This window comes from Cinclus cinclus, chromosome 16 (assembly GCF_963662255.1).
Source record: "Cinclus cinclus chromosome 16, bCinCin1.1, whole genome shotgun sequence".
In the NCBI taxonomy this organism is placed as follows: domain Eukaryota; kingdom Metazoa; phylum Chordata; class Aves; order Passeriformes; family Cinclidae; genus Cinclus; species Cinclus cinclus.
The window spans coordinates 15,203,550-15,220,764 of record NC_085061.1 but is presented as its reverse complement, the minus strand read 5'-3'; the positions used below and the strand labels follow the sequence as shown (position 1 = coordinate 15,220,764).

General features: G+C 38.0%; 1 protein-coding gene across 3 annotated transcripts in view; it reads left to right on the top strand.

The window, feature by feature from the left end:
• USP7 (ubiquitin specific peptidase 7) overlaps positions 1 to 17,215 on the top strand; it is a 71,470-nt gene that overhangs the window by 41,765 nt on the left and 12,490 nt on the right. For all 3 annotated transcript variants that reach the window (XM_062503783.1, XM_062503782.1, XM_062503781.1), the window contains 15 exons: positions 3,484 to 3,614; positions 5,966 to 6,020; positions 6,592 to 6,672; positions 6,768 to 6,858; positions 7,603 to 7,685; positions 8,593 to 8,702; positions 9,578 to 9,734; positions 10,611 to 10,755; positions 11,336 to 11,466; positions 12,522 to 12,656; positions 12,862 to 12,963; positions 13,644 to 13,749; positions 14,140 to 14,232; positions 15,017 to 15,084; positions 16,024 to 16,124. In XM_062503783.1, coding sequence (XP_062359767.1) covers positions 3,484 to 3,614; positions 5,966 to 6,020; positions 6,592 to 6,672; positions 6,768 to 6,858; positions 7,603 to 7,685; positions 8,593 to 8,702; positions 9,578 to 9,734; positions 10,611 to 10,755; positions 11,336 to 11,466; positions 12,522 to 12,656; positions 12,862 to 12,963; positions 13,644 to 13,749; positions 14,140 to 14,232; positions 15,017 to 15,084; positions 16,024 to 16,124 — 1,589 coding nt within the window. The remainder of the gene's footprint in view (positions 1 to 3,483; positions 3,615 to 5,965; positions 6,021 to 6,591; positions 6,673 to 6,767; positions 6,859 to 7,602; positions 7,686 to 8,592; positions 8,703 to 9,577; positions 9,735 to 10,610; positions 10,756 to 11,335; positions 11,467 to 12,521; positions 12,657 to 12,861; positions 12,964 to 13,643; positions 13,750 to 14,139; positions 14,233 to 15,016; positions 15,085 to 16,023; positions 16,125 to 17,215) is intronic.

The window sequence follows — 17,215 nt, the reverse complement described above, 5'->3', positions numbered from 1 at the left end:
GCACTCATTTGCCATTGGTACAGATCTGGAAGAGTCAGTTGTTGCCTTGTCTGAAAAAAGTATTTTTACGGTTTTGTTTCCACTTTGACCGAACTTGATCCTCTTAAACCGAAATAAAAGAAAACAAAACATGCAGTATCCTTGGTTTGCTTTTCACCATTTCCATAATTTCAGTGAATCCTCCTTCCTTGGAAGAAATGATGATTTCTGTTGCTGTTCCTTAGAGCTTTGTTCGCAGAGAAGCTGCTGTCAGGAGCAGAGCTGGGGAAGCAATGAACAATAGCAAAGGCAGGCACGTACCTGTGGAAAGTCAGGCCCTGGGGAAGCGTGGGTGAGGTTTGATGGAGAGCTCCTTTCTTCTGTGCTCTGCTTCCACACAGCAGATGGGAGGTTCTGGGCCCTCTGAAATGAGACCTCCCTTTTGAGCAACAAGAGGTGATTTAGTGGTAGGGAATAAAGAAAGGAACTTTGACGTTAGAGCATATTATTATTTGTTGTTTGGGACTGATAACTATGTGCTTAACTGCAGTCCAGTAGTCAAGGGGCAGTGGTGACTCCCACAGGGTCCAGGCTGGACCCTGGCCTCTGTTACCTGAGTTGTCCCAGAACTGTCTTTAGTGCCTCCAGCCTGTCAGTTCTTGTGGCTGCATTCAGTCCATTTTGGAGCTTTTCGCTGGTTCTCTTGCAAAAGTCCCTACAACTCATGAGAACATTACAGAATGTTTATACATTAAAATAAGTACTGGTCCATTTCTCCCTGATCTGGCACTCCTCAAGTTATCAAATATATTTTACAAAACCTTGGGATTTCTTGCACAGCATTTATTTACTTTCTTTAATTCCTGGCTTAAAACAGTGTGTTCCAAGTTAACTGTACCATTCCATTATTGTATAAATATCTAAAATTTTTCTCATATATGTCAATATGCCTATACATGCCCCTATCTCTCTTTTGTGTTCATTTCCTGAGGGAACTTCTTAGGTGTTAAATAAGAGACCCTGCTTTTTATGTGGATCAGAATGCCTCACTCCTTTATCTTGAGGTCAAGCTTTCAGAATTTGGGAGGGTAAGACTAAAAATTGAAGGTTTGAAGAGGATAATATTTAAAAAGTGGTAGTGTAGAGAAACACTTAAACTTAGAGAAATGAGCTCTAATATTACCTAAATGCACCAACAGAATGAAGAGCCAGAAAGGCTGTGTTAAAAGTCTGCTTTGTCATAACACACAGAGAATTTCCAAAGAAATAAAACCGGTGTTTTTACTCAATGACAGCTGGAATGTAGTAATTGCAAGTAAATTGTAAATTATTATTTGAATATTACTTGAGAGATATAAGAAGGGAGTTAATTGTCCAGATGGTATATGAGAAAAACATTAAAAAATAGGAACTAAACGCAAAGGATTTTATTTTGATTAATTATCAAGCTATTCTGACCGCTAGTTTATGCATTTTTGATGGAAGAGTCAATCACAAGGTTGATTTTTAGCCTGATGCAGGTTTAGCATTTTAGTATTCTTTGAATGTATCAGCACTGACTATATCTGCATTTTTTGTTGACTTGATTTTCATGCCTTGTTTCTATTTGTTTAAACATAGCAAGTATATATGTGTTTTTTTAAAAAGCATTTGTAAGATGTTCAAAAAGTTCATAATGGCTGATGATAGAGTTTTGGAAGACCTGAAACTTGCTCATTCAACTACTTCTATTTCTACCTTTAGCTAGTGACACCCACTCTTTAAAAAGTTCATGTACCAGGTACAGGAAGAGGTTTAAAGTTGACTCTTCAAGGTGCTAACTTGTTCTGGTGTTGACCTTAAAGCAAGAAAAAGTTTTGCTTGTGAAATCAAAGGTATAGGACTAGCTAGTGATACTTGAATTGGGGTTTGTCCAGGTCGACCTGGTTAACTGAGATTCTGCATTTGGATGATAAAAATAAATCAATTGGAATTTTTTTACTCTGTTAGCTTATTTGAATTGTACTGAAATCGAATGTTCTGAACTTAGGAAGGAAATTTTCACAAATCAATGTGGTCCAGCTTTACATTAGGATGTATGGAGAGGTGGTGGGATCTCCATTCCTGGAGATGCTCAGAACTTAACTGGATCTGATCTTGAGCAACTGGACCCCAGTCTGAACTGGGCACTTCTCTGAGCAGAAACAGAGAGCAGAACCTACAGAGTTCTCTTCCAGACTGCATCAATCTAAACTCTTGAAGCTGTGCTTAACACATAAATAAGTTGAAGGTTTATTGAGTTTCAACAGTTAAAACCTATTGCCAGTGATAAAATTGACACTGCAAATTCCATCAATTTATAAAATTTGTAAAAGCAGTTTAAGCAAATCTTAAAGTGGAGCAAAAAAAGACCTTTTTTGCTGTTGTTAGGGTGAGGTTGGGCTTTTATTCTTAAAATTATCCTAACAAAGACTTCTGTTGATTGTCCTTCAGAAAAAAGTTGATGATAAATTTCAGTTAATTTTTATTGATTAATAGTTATTATTTAACTAATTTATTAGTTTCCTTTTTATATGTCTAAGTACTAATAATGGTGTAGCTTGCAACCGAGGACAAAATTTAGAAGCTACTTGTGTTCATGATTCTGTTTTAGGTCATCTCTATTAACTGGTAACTACTGAAAATTAAGTTTTTCTGTTTTTAACAGATTATTTTTTCATATGCTACTTAATATTGCAGTCATTATTAGTTTCATTTGTTGCCTAATCTCCTTCCAGGGTTGTCTGTTTCTTTTTATATTTATGCTTCTCAAATGAACGTCTCCCTTTTGTTTGTTCTTCCTTTCCCTTAGATGTATTGATGTACACTTTTCAAAAAGTAAATCTCATTTCAGTGACTGTGGAACTCTCCTAATCCCTGTTATGTCTGTTTGTGTGATTTCTTTGTTCCCAATCCTTCCCAGACCAGTATAATCACTGAATTGAATTGTTAAGCTGTTTATTTGCTGGACAGTGATGACATTAAGTAGGAGTGAAGGAATCAGGGACTCTCAGAGCTTCCTCTGACATCTTTCTCCATGAGAAGTACTTCTGGTTTTGTTCACTTGTTGCCCTTTGTGGTTTCAGGTGGTTGCTGTTTCACAAAAGCAGTTATTTTCAACTCTGTAGTGTTGACTGGTATGTCTGGTCCTACTGTGATGATTGCACAGACATAGCAGGCACAAGAAGGTATCTGAAGGTGTTAATTACTTTAGTGCATTTACTATTCTAGGCTGGACTAAAGGAACTATTTAGATAAAATAACCATGAATGGAATGGCTGTTCACATCTTTCTAACCACTGTGTTCTAAGAAGAGTTGTTCCAGACAATTAATGTTTTTACACTACAGCGCAAGATTTTTTTCAGACTTTTTTAAAGTGTTGATTAAATTGAGTTCTGTGAAGGAAGTCACTGAAGAGGAAAGAATGTATTAAACAGGATGAGCAATAAACTTTTCTGATACTAATTGAACTAAATGCTTTTCAGGCTGTGTACATGATGCCCACAGAAGGAGATGATTCATCCAAAAGTGTTCCTTTAGCATTGCAGAGAGTGTTTTATGAGCTGCAACATAGTGACAAGCCAGTTGGAACTAAAAAGTTAACAAAATCATTTGGGTAAGTTTCAGGAACTTGGACTATTTATTAGACTCAGGCTTCGTAAAGCTTTTCTATACAAAAATTCTGTTTTAATAAAGTTACTTTTAGACGTGTGTTAATATAACGTGATGTTAATTGTTAACTTTCTGTTGTCTACTTGCATAGGTTTTTATTTGTAGCCAGTACTAAAGACAGCTGATCCAAAAGTCAGATTTTTTTGGGAAGGGGAATGGAACAGAAAAAGACCTGTTAAAGAGCTGTTAAAAGTAGGATTATAATTAACCTGAACATTGTGTGATGCATTTGACTTAAGTAAAATTCAGAACAAAATAGTCATTGAAACATTGCAGTTCATATATTGTTAATGTCTTTAAGAAATGGAACCTGTTTTAGATTTAGTGTAATAGCAGTAATTTGTGGGTCCATGTTGTTGAACGCTGATGGCTGCTGTAATTTTTTCCTACTACATACTGAAAAAACAAGTTAGGACAGAAAGATGAACATTAATATAACCTTTGCAAGTCTTCTCTTTGCATGTCTTGTAAGTGTGGAGTAGGATTTTGTTAAAATCTGGTCTAAAATACCTTATTTTGCATTATTTTGTCTCACTGTATTTATAGGCTAATATTGAAAAGGACTGTTTATTTCAAAACACATTAGGAACACATTTTGTTTCAAAACACATTTTTTGTCATCTTTTTAATACAGTTGTCCCTGTGTTCATCCTGCATCTGCTGCTACAGCCAGTAGTCATGCTCTGTCCTACATACACTCTTTGTAACCTTGTGTCTTTGCAACCTTGACTCTTTTCCTTTAGGGGAATCTTAAAATGAAATCAGTAGCCTAACTGTTGTCTGTTTATCTGTCCATACCCTCTTCCTGCTAGCACACTGCATATTTGGTTTGTCAGTGCTCCTGCTGTCCTGCTACAGGACTAGACTTGGTGATAGAGTAAACATTTCATCTTGAGTTAAGGTCCCAACTGTCATATTCAGTAGTTTGAAGAGGCCTTTCCCAAGTGTGTTGCAGATGCTTAATTTTGTATCCAACAGCAGGGTTTTAAGAATGTGTTCATGCCTGCTTTTGTTCGTGGTAAAGAATTTTAGAATGTGTTTGAAAATTTCTGTTTCCCCCTTCCCTCATCATTGAATCAGAGGGGTCTATGGCCTTGTGAGCCCTAGGTGCTGGTAAGGGTATTACTTTTTACTGAGTGTTGTGAATTTCTAGGTTTGACTTCTTTAAGTAGAAAATGATGGTCTGAAGGAGACCTTCTTTATCCTAATTTTAGTGTGACCTTTTTCTTTGGTTTGTCCTATGACCTGGCTAGTGTTTAAAGCCTAGAGAGTCAGGGCATTATTTTCTATTCTCAATTATCTGACAGGTCACTTGATTCAGCTTGTTTAAGTGTGGACCCCACACAGTTGTTGGCACACTTTGGAGATTGGTTTGCTGCCATGTGACAGTGGGGGTGAGTTGCTGAGAAGAGTGGGAGGGAGGATAAAGTCAGCACTGCTCCTGATCACCCTGCTGCTGGTTCCAGGGCCAGGGTGGAACATCACACTGAAGCTGGAGCCTACAGTCAACAGAGTGTAATTCATACAGCTGAGAGTGGTGTCTGCTGCAATAAAAGTCAGAGACTTAGAATTTAAAAAGCTTTCTTGAGTTGAAGTTGCAGTTCTCACAGGTGTATTTACACTTTATGCCTCTGGTTTTATTGAAGGCAGGAGTGCTGAACACCCTTGTTGCAGTGTGCCATGCTGGCTGTGAGGCATTTAGATCCTGCTGCCCTCCCCCCTGCTTTCACACAGCGTGTTTGCATATGGACAGTTCAGAAAGCTGAATGCCTCTTGGAGTTACTGCATGCCCAGGATTAACTGTTTAGATGAGCCCAAAAGAGCCAGTCTCTCCTATAAATCCATTTGCTTCCTTTCCTGTGCTGAAATTATCTCTGAATGCCACTTGACTACACCTGAAGGGTCCTCCTGAGAGAAGCAGCTGGAAACTTGCTGTGGAAACTCATGGCATTGAATTGCTCCCAGGCCTTTATTTAGGAGTATTTTTTGGCATGAACTGAGACTGAGTTGTAGACTGGAAGAGCAACAGTCTGGCTTTGGCCTCCTCAGCTGGCTCTGAGTGTCTTTGCAGTCCCTGCCCCTGTCCAGCACAGAACAGCTGCCAAAATGTCTCACAAGTTCACTGCCACTTCTTCCTACACAAATAAAGAACCTGTGCATTAGCCAGTCCTAAATCTCAGTCTGTACATCTTGCTGTGTACTACATTCTTGACCTACAAAGAAATAGAAACATGTCTTTTGAGGTGGTTTTTTTTTTTCCTAATTAGTAATTTTTTATTTCTTTGCCTTACAAAGGTGGGAAACCTTAGACAGCTTCATGCAGCATGATGTCCAGGAATTATGTCGAGTGGTATGTTTGTACTATTTCTTGCTGATCTGTGGTATATAAATTTCTCTTGATATCCTCTGTGTGTGTGTGTATATACATATATATATATATATATATATATATATATATATATAGTTTAGGAATGATCAGAGTAATAGTGACGCTGATTAATTTAAATTAGTTCTCAAAGGCAGAGTTTTTGCCTTGGTTTCTCTTTAAGATTGGGGTTGCTTTTGGCCTTTTGTGGGTGAGGAATTTGTAAAGAGTAGGGAAGCTTGAAAGTTGCTGGAGCGTGTGCTAGTAGTACTTCTGTAGTCATGGAGGGAAAAGGGAAATGCAGTTTTGAAGATGAAATGCATTGTTACATCTGTGGGTGTTTCTAGACTCAAAGGAATGGAGTAGCTAGAGTAGCCCTTAGTTTAGGGGAAAGATGAGGATTTAAAGAGCTAGAAAGGAAATGCCAGTACAAATAGACTAACATTTTGCTTTTGACCAAGTGATTTAGCATCTAATCAGTTAAGTAGTTGTGTGTGTGATGAATAAATTTGAAAACTGCAAGTTTATCTTGTGTAAAAAATGATTTTTCTTTCAGCTGCTTGATAACGTGGAAAATAAAATGAAAGGCACGTGTGTAGAAGGCACTATCCCTAAATTGTTCAGAGGGAAGATGGTGGTATGTATTTTATACCTTTCTCAAAAATAATTTAAATTAGCTCTTGTTACTTTTATAAAATTGAACTTCTGTGGGTTTTTTTGTTTTGTTTCCAGTCTTATATCCAGTGTAAGCACGTAGACTATCGGTCTGAACGAATAGAAGATTACTATGACATCCAGCTAAGTATAAAGGGAAAGAAAAATAGTAAGTGATACATTGTGGTGTACACAATCCAGTACTTCAACATGTTGGACAACTTCAGTGCCTGTTGTTTTCAAATGGGTTTAATGGTGCACAGTGATTGAAAATATGTGCTTTAGGACATCTTACTGAAAACATTTTCAATGCAGAGAATGTTTTTGCCTGCGTTGCATTTCCTTTTTTTCCTTATTCATGTGCTTTCCCTGCTCCTTCCTCACTAATTTTCTCTGGTGTCTTTTCATAAAACTCTAAGAACTTTAGGAGTTTTCTGGTGTCATAAAACTGTGTAATGATTATCACAGTGACATTGTCACATTAGTTATAATTCATAGATAAAGATGTACTTGGATGAAATAGATTCTTATTTAGACCTGGCCATAGTAATAAAGAAAAAAAAAAGAATCATCTACTCAGAACAGCATAACAGTAATAATGTCTTTACTGAGCACTGGGGGTACAAGGCATGCAGCAAACAGAGGCATCTGGCTTGATGCTTGACAGTTGTGAAGTGAGTGGTAGCAGACAGCTGTAACTGTGTGATTTTAAAATCTACTGGTATTCTTAGCTATGCCTCTGCAATATGGTGCATTTCTTGACATTCTTAAGCAATATAAAACTTTAAATAAAGGACAGAAATATTCAAACACAAACTCCCCTGTCCTAATATTTGATTAATAATATTGTAGGCTAGAGTAAAGGTGCATTTTTATCTCCTTCTGTACAATTTCCCAATCTTTTTTCATTCAGTTTTTGAGTCCTTCATTGACTACGTTGCAGTGGAGCAGTTGGATGGTGATAACAAGTATGATGCAGGAGAACATGGCTTGCAGGTATTATTATTTTTTTAAAAATCTTATTTCTTTATCCTTTATTCTATTTTTATCAACTGATTTTGGTGATGTTTCTTCTTAGACAAGCTTTTAATATAGCTCCTCTTATTTGGTGTTGTGTTTCTTAAAATGGAGCTCGGATTTTATAGCAATTTAATTTGTACTGGGTTTTATAGGTCCAAGTCTTCCAGTTGCTAGAAAGGTTCACCTTTCCACCAATCTCAAGAATGAGAAGCTCTTCCTCTATGAGTAGTCTGTTCTTCCATTTGTCAAGTAAAAAAGCAGCATAGCTCTGAAAGTAACTTGGAGAGCTCATGTTACTATTCTCAGCAAGAACACCAAATGAACCCATGGAAATTAAGCATTTATGTGTGTGCATGTGTTTCTGAGCTCTTCAGTTGCACTATGCTGCACCCACCAGAGTAAGCTGAAGTCCTTTATAAATAATGTTTTACTAAAGCTTATTTCTGCAGCTTTGACATACCAGGTTTTGTCAGTAGTATTCTATATATTCTTCAGCTATTCTTAGGAGGGTATAGCACCGTAACCAAATTCTTGTTGGCAGGGTGCAATGAACATGAAATTCTTAACTGATCAAAAAATTAGCTTTTGCCTCCATATTCTCCCAATTTTATTTATGCAGGTAACTTGCTCTTAATGCAGTGAGGTGTCTACATATGCTTGCATGAGTGGCCTAAATTTAATTTAACTGAGTTCTTGTGTTACTGGAGTAGCTCATGGGAGACTGGTGCAGCATTATTCAAATTGCACCCAAGTTTTGAACCATTCTGGTGCACATTGTGCCATCAAGTCTATAAAAGTCCATATGAGGAGTGTCTGCAACGAAGTATGTTAAGTTTCTAAAAATCCTGCAGTTTCAACTCTCTATTTCCTTTAAAATGTTTAGGAGGCAGAGAAAGGTGTGAAGTTCCTAACATTGCCACCAGTATTACACCTCCAGCTCATGAGGTTTATGTATGATCCTCAGACTGACCAAAACATCAAGATAAATGATAGGTAAGTGGGTTGGTTAATTTAGCGTGTGGGTTGGGTTTTTTGGTAGAATTTAGACCTGTGAATGTATTTTACCAAAAAATAGCTTCCCAAAATCCTGCTTTTGACTAAACTCTGAGAGGCAGGCGTGTGCAGTCACACACAGGGGAGGTCCCCTAAAGGTGCACTGGTTGAATGCTGAAGTTCAGGATGACAAATTGAATGCTTGGTAATTCCTAGTGATTGTTTTGACCATGAACAGGTGACTGCATCTTTTAATGGCTTGTGTAGCATTTTTGTGCAGTGTGTGGCTAGGCTGCCACCAGAGTAAGCAGGATGGATAAGGAGTTAGTTACCTGCTTGCCCTCCATCTGTTTTCATGGATGGAGGGAGAGCAGTTTGCCCACTCACTGTCAGTAAAGGCTGATAATTTCTCAAGGAAATACATGGTTGGTTATAAACTAAATGTGTATTGCAGTTATCTCATTCTCACCAAAGTTAGATATTTCAGAGTAATGGTCCAGTCCAGTGGTACCTGTGCTAGGAAAGCTGCATTTGTCTGCTAGAAAATAACATGTTTTAATGCTTTTGCCTTGATGCAGTGAATCCAAACCAGCCCTAATTCAGCTGAGGTGCTTTTGCCCTTGTTACTGAGGGCACACTTTCCTGAGCTGCTTGAAAAGTTTATTTTTATTCCATATTTAAACAGGAATTTATTTAAACTTTTCTATTTTGCCACTGTATGCAGCATGTCCTGGATAGAAATGGCATTGTAAAAGTAACATGTTCAATTTTTATACTTTGCTTTAGGAGTATACATAATGTTCCATAATAGTGCCTAATAATGTATGTCTATCTTAACTACAAATACGGTTGTCTTCATTCTTCTCAAAACCTAGGTTTGAATTTCCTGAACAGTTGCCACTAGATGAATTTTTGCAAAAAACAGATCCTAAAGATCCTGCAAACTACATTCTCCATGCAGTTCTAGTACACAGTGGAGATAACCATGGTGGACATTATGTTGTTTACTTAAATCCGAAGGGCGATGGCAAAGTGAGTATTGAAAAGCACTTAAAAGTATTTGTGTGTTGTAACTGCATACTTAAAGTTTTTATAGTGGACAAATCTTCAGAATTTTTGTCCCCTAAAAGAAGAGTGCATACACACTTGGCTTTTAGCAAAAGACTTTGTAACTGAGGAGGTCCCTTCACTTGTGTGTGTATGTGTTGAAGCTCTTCTGCAATCAGGTTTTACCCAGCATTTTTTTGAGGCTGACTTTGCTGAAGCAAATAAAAGCATTTCCAGTGTTTCTGTGACTCAGAAGTTCAGCATGTTTGTGTATGTCCCACTGCTCCAGGTTTAGGTGACTTGATTGGATTGGACATTTATAGGTCAGGTGCCTCTTCCCTTGAGTTGACCGGTTTTGTGTCTACATGATTGTTCACAGTAAGAGTAGAAGTCAGATTTTACTGTGAATTTGTTGCTATTTGTAATTTATTCTTAATTGATTTTAGTGTTTTAATTTAAAATCTTATGTATATTGCTCTAAAATTGCTGGATGTCTTGTGCATCACTGCTTTTTTATTTCGTTTTACAACAGATAATGTAAATTTTCTGTTTCCTACAGAAATAGTAAATATTTGAATAGCAATCTTAAGAGAAGCTTCTTGGACTAACTATTGTGCTTTTGGTACTCATTGTAAAAAATGATCAGTAATGGTTTGGTATTTATGGACTTCCTTACGCTGAGCACAAGTAGCAGGGAGCACAAATTACACTGAACTAGATTTCCTTTTAAAAGTCACGCTGCTTGGAAGTCATTTCAGTTACTTCAAAGAGCTGAAAGACATGCCAGAAATAGGATTAATTTATCATTCAGGAACATGTTTTTACGTGCAACATCACCTTTGTATAAAACTTCCTCCCCAGTGGTGTAAATTTGATGACGATGTGGTGTCGAGGTGCACGAAGGAGGAGGCGATCGAGCACAACTACGGGGGGCACGACGACGACCTGTCCGTGCGGCACTGCACCAACGCCTACATGCTGGTCTACATCAGGGAGTCCAAGCTCAGTACGTGTCCAGCCTGTGCTCCAGGGGTCTTGGAGCCAGGGGCTGGGGGCTGGGTCACCTGTGAACTGTTGGCAGTGCTGCTGCACAGCAGCACGGCGTTACTTAGAGCTGGAGCGCAGAGACCCCGCGGGATCGGCCCGCCCTTCTCTCACGTTTGGAGAGTACGTGCTGCTCTGGCTCATCGTTTAGCTCAGGAAGGCACCTGCAGAGTGCTTCGACCCTGGCTGCTTTATGGCATGGAAAACTTAGTGAGCTGACTTGGGTGTTGGAATGAAATCAAATTGATTGTAAACGTGCAGATACATATATGCTTAAAAATGGAGTGGTGGCAAATATTTTTTTTTCATTCTGAACTGAATATTTCATTCAAAAGTCTATGATACATATTTCATGGAAGTAGTGCGTTTTGGCTTGTCATAGAAGTGCTTCTTTTGCCAAAGCAGGATGATACCAAACCGTGTTTTTAAGTTAAAGATGAAGAAAGCTGGTTTGACTTCAAATCAGAGGGAAGTCAAGCGTGTATGAAGAGGAAGCTGTTTGATGTAAATCTTGAAATAACATCATAAAATCTGCTTTATAGGTGAAGTTTTGCAACCTGTCACCGACCATGATATTCCTCAACAACTTGTAGAAAGGCTACAAGAAGAGAAAAGGATAGAAGCTCAGAAGAGGAAGGAAAGGCAGGAAGCTCACCTCTATATGCAAGTGCAGGTCAGCTTTTGAAACAGATGAAGTTGCAACTATTTTACCATGAAAATTTAGAATATTGAACCACCCTGAAGGCAAACCTTGATTTTCTTTTCTTCTTAAATTTTTGTTCTGAAGTAGTGTTTGAAGAGAAATTATAATTTTAATGCTTTTAAGTGTATTTACATATGCAAGGAGTCATAATAAAATACATGGTACTGTATGTTGTCAACATTTCTGTTTTCTTTAGAATTTCTTGTGCTTGTGAGTAAAAATAGTAAGTTCAGATAAAAGGGAAAAGGATCAGGTTATTTCAAATGGCTGCCCTGCCACTGCACTTTTATCTCCTTCAGGAGTTATTTTCAAAAATTAGAATGTATCTAGCCATAGGCTGCAGGTCTGGACTATTGCCAAACTGAGCTCATCAAGTAGAAGCAGGAGGAGAGTGCTTATATTTGCAATTATCTTTTTGGAAAAACCAGATGGACTAGATTGTTATGAATTGCCTTAAGGAACCCTGTTTATGGCTCTCTCCAGAGCCCATCTGGCACAGGGAAATAGAACCCATTTCCATGTGCCTCCATGTTTCCTTGCCTGTTCTCTCTGGTGTTGATAAGCAGAGTTACTGGTGAAGTCCAGCTCGTTCTGCACTGCATTTGCACTGAGTTGGCAGTGGGACACTGGCACCATTGCACTCTTTGTGCTTCTGTGAACAAAGAGTGCAGGGGAGCTGTGGGAAAAACAGGGAGAATGTTCAGTGGCCTCCTTGCATTGCACCAGTCACAGAATTATATAGCCTTTTGATTTTCTCCAAGTGCCAAGATTGTTGGAGCATGTTCCAAGACTTGGGATCTAAGCACAACTGGTTTTTAACTGCTCGGGCTTTGTAAGAATTAATGTATTGTAATTACTTGCACTGATGAGATTATCAATCACGATTTTTAAATTCCATTATAATCTGTATTCTTGTAAATTTGCTCCCTGAGAACAGTGAGGTTGCATAGTAAAGCATCCTGAGAAGGTATTACATGGTGCAGCTGGGCTAATCTGGACAGTAACCTTTAAATGTCATTTTTCAGATAGTGGCAGAGGATCAGTTCTGTGGTCACCAAGGCAATGATATGTATGATGAAGAAAAAGTGAAATATACAGTTTTCAAAGTATTAAAAAACTCCACACTTACAGAATTTGTTCAAAACCTCTCTCAAACAATGGTGAGTTTTCTGTAGCTGAATACCTGCATGTATTTATTTTGTTAAGTTATGGTTGTTTCATAGCCCTTACCTTTTCCACATACTGACAGCAGTCATAATTTAGACCTTTTAACACGTAAAATCTGTTTGAGTTTAACAAAAGCATCTTAGCCTGTTTTTCCCTTGTTTTGATTTAGTGTCCTGTCACAATTTTTATTTATTTTAGGGATTTCCCCAGGATCAAATCAGATTATGGCCAATGCAAGCTAGAAGTAATGGAACAAAGAGACCTGCAATGTTAGATAATGAAGCAGATGGCAATAAAACAGTAAGTAGTCACTGAGAGATACTACTTCTGTACATCTCCCATGATTTTTAGTTCTTTCTAAGAATAGCTGACTTTGAGACATAAGATTTTTCATGTTTTTAATTTAAAATTAATTTTATTGTGTCCGGTGAAGTTGGATATTTGGGAAGATTTGGTGTTTAGTGGATGAATTTAGATAGGCAGGAGTGTAGATGGTGCATGATTTTTCTGCTGTGGGAAAAAAGATGTGATCATGATTTCTTATGCTAGATTAAAACAGAAGTGTCCCTTTGACAAAAGGGGCAAACCCTCTGGATTTAAGGAATTCTGTTGCTTAAAATGTAAGACGTGTCCAAATACCACAGAAAACAGAGATTGGTTTCACTGTCCTTTTATTCTAAAATGAAGTCATGTCCTTGCCATTATAAAGGTAGTTGTAGGTAAACTTTTAAAAGATAAAGAAGTGGATTCATTTTAAGAAAAACCTACTGTTACTGCTTCACCAAAGTATTTGATAGTTTTATATCTATATTTCCTTGTTTTAATAATTTCATAAACTTCCTTCAACACAAAAAAAAAAAAAAACTTGTCCCACTTCTAGAATGTCATAAAGTTCTTGTATCTGATTAAAATGTAGATATCAGGTTGTATTATGTTCTTCAGAGACTTTTTTTTTTCTTGTCTCACATCTTTCTACATAGATGATTGAGCTCAGTGACAATGAGAACCCATGGACAATATTTTTGGAAACAGTAGATCCAGAGATGGCTGCTACTGGAGCAACATTACCCAAATTTGATAAAGATCGTAAGCATATGGGCTAAACATTTCTAAAATGCAGAATACTTTCATTTTGGATGTGTCTCCAAAAACACTGCACTCCTTTTTTCAATTGTATTGTTGATGTATCCATCAAACTACTACAGTGCTGAAATTAGTTTTTCTCATTCAGTTTTTCCTTCATTTCTCTTGAAGTGGAAAACACTCTGCATGTTTTTAGACTCACTGAATATACATATACATATATATATATATATATATATATATATATAGACTCACTTCTCTATATATTTTAAGGGCACCAAAATAATAAATCAAAGACACATTTGTTACTGTGTAAATAGAAACATCTAGGTGATGTCCTTCCCCCTCCCCCTAAGCCTTACTTAAAATTAAATCTTGTTTTTTAATTTGTAGATGATGTAATGTTGTTTCTGAAGATGTATGATCCGAAGACTCGGAGTTTGAATTATTGTGGACATATCTACACCCCTATATCCTGTAAAATACGTGAGTTCTCAATTTCATTGCAATCATTGAAGTTTTTGAAGTAGATTACACATACTTTTCCTTTCATAATAATTCCATCACTGAAACCAAAGGTACACCACAGAAGCAAATTCTTATTTCACCTAGCACATGAGAGTTTTCTTCCCCATGTGGTGTCAGTGACATCTTCTGCTGCTCTGAGCCTCAAGACCCCACAGGTGGTCAGTTCATTGTTGCTGTACTCACCAGGTGTTAGAGCTGTTTCAGACCTGGTATAAAGCTTTGGGATTTGATGCTTCCCTCCCAATAGCTTTTCAAATAACTCTTCTACAACCTTTCACTATGGCAGCCTGACAGCTGCTCAGCCTGAATTACACATGAGCCTTGATTTTCATATGGGTCCATTTAAGGAATTCTGCAAATACCCTCTGACTAAAATTATTTTAGTTTTTCATTTTGAATGTCTCATTTTGATAACTTAAACATATTTTTTTAACTTTGTGTTTTAGCTGTCATTAATTATTTTTTTAAAGATACTAAACCTTTTCTCTGGGGAAGGAGCAGTATTATTTCATCTCTTGGATTTTCAGTGAACTTACACCTATTTCTGTTGTTCAAATGAAGTGGAAAGAAACCATGAAAGTGTGTCTGGTTCAATGTCAACAAGGGAAATTTTAATGTGGAAGGCTCTCTTTCTTAGGCATTGTAGAACCCAGGGTAAAGAAAGGGATTCTCCCCTTTCTGTGGTTGGTCTCACCAGCAATTAGTGCAATGCATTTCACATTCCTTTTTTTTTCTCCAACAGGTGACTTGCTTCCAGTTATGTGTGAGAGAGCAGGATTTCCACAAGAAACTAACCTTATCCTCTATGAGGTTTGAATTGATAGACTTCTTGTAACTTTTTTGTCTTTTGCATGCTGTAAAGGAAAAAAATTATTGATTTTAAAAAGTTGCTCCTAACAATGGTAATTTATAAATTATCAGCACTGTAATGTGTAACTTTGAATTCTACAGTGCTGCAAAAGAGTAGCAGCAAAGAGTTAACTTCAAAACAGATTTTATATTAAACAGATAAAAGTGGAAAGTTTTAAAACAAAAAAAATCTCCATGAGGTTCCATGTGAGCAGCTATGTTGTGCTAAAGCTGTGTTGCTGAGTTAGAGGAGCTAATGCTGCTGACATTATTGGCCATCATGTTTTCAGTGCCCACCTTAGTGAAATTGAGAAAATGTTGCATCTTCTCCTTCCTTCCCCAAGCCAAAGTCAGCAAACAGCATCCTTATGTCTGCTGTGCTGTTTCTGCCCAAATACACAAGCAGTGAAACTTCATAACTGCTACGTTTATTGAATGCTGATGATGCAGATCTTGCCAAGACAAAGTCCTTGCCAGAGTAAGAATAAGGAATTGGGTTTTTGTTGCAATTTCTGGGAGCAGTCCTGTTGCTCTCTCTGGTGGTTCCAGGGCAGCACTGGAATACTGCCATCCTAAAAATCAAAGCTGTACTCCTTGCTCTGGGCAGGTCAGGGTTACAGTGTCATTCCAGTTTGTTCCCAAACAACAAACAATGTGTTTGTTTACACATTCCACCTTGTTTACACATGTACTTCTATGCCTGGGTTAGCCTGCAAGTATAAATATGTAATATGCATATAGATATTTAATAATACATGCGTTGGATTTGTATAGATACATATCTATCCATTTGTTTCAGTTGAAGGAATGTATGTATTGGCTTATTTGATGATTTCTTCACTATTGTGATCTTTTTGTCCTTTTTTTTCTGTGATCAATAATTTTTGTTCTTTATTGCAGGAAGTTAAACCCAATTTAACAGAAAGGATTCAAGACTATGATGTATCTCTTGATAAAGCCCTCGATGAACTCATGGATGGTGACATCATAGTGTTTCAGAAGTATGTATTTTAAAGGGGCATCTTATTGCAATTAAATCACCTGGTTCACTTTGAAACCTGAACTTCCTTTAAGTTTTTTTATCAAGAGCAAAGTGTTACATTCCAATAGTAGATATGTTCTCTGCAGTTCTCATTTGTTTATTCAAAGGGGAAATGAGGAAATACCAGTGGTATTTGAGTATAACATGCCATGTTACTTAGGGAAAAGGTGTCCTTCTAGTTCAGTAAACCAATAACCTAAAATAGCTCATAATATTACCAGAGTGTGTTCAGAAATGTGTCTGATTTGTGCAGCTTTGTACTGGAGCCACTGTGATGCAGACACCAAAGAGCCTTCCAGCATTTCAGATCTTGGGCTCAGTACCATGGCCACTGGACAAGGCTCTTGGAGCTCTTTCAGCCCAGAACTACACTAAACTGCTTTCCCTTTTTGCCTCTCCCTTGTGCTCACAGTCAGGTCCTTACTGGTCTGTGGTGATGAGATGCTCCTAGTTTGCCTGGGCACATGCCACTCCTGGGTGTACTGGTGCTTCAGCTGGAGATTTCTCCAAGGCAAAAGGGGAGCTCCTGCATCTTGTATCCAGTAAAGGAATCTCTCATAAGCTTGGCAGGGCTATAAATCAGCATTTCTATGCTCTCACTCCTGATGGTCACACCCAACTGTGTTGCTCTGTTTCTCTCCATGGGCTGACAGTGGGTGGAAGCCAGCTAGTCTATCTTCAGCACTCTTACCCCAGATTATGTGAGATGAATGTATTTCTCATGTCATGCCTTGGAACTCGCATTCCCAGTTGACCCAGTTGGTGTTATGCACCCTTGGCTGGCTGCTGACTCCTGGGTAAGTGCACAGCTTGTACCCTGGTGCTATTTCTCTGCAGAGAAGTTGGGGTACCAGTCAGGAGCAACCCAAACCAGCCCCTTTGCCCACTGTTCTGCCTCTCTGTGCCAAGGAATGTTGTCCATCCGGCCTCTGTGCAAAGTGATTGGTACAGGGGTTCACAGAAAGCTGTGCAGCATTGGTACGGACACACAGGGATGTGCCAGGGTGGGAGGGAGGGACAGCTCCTGCTGCAATGGTGCTGTGGACCCAC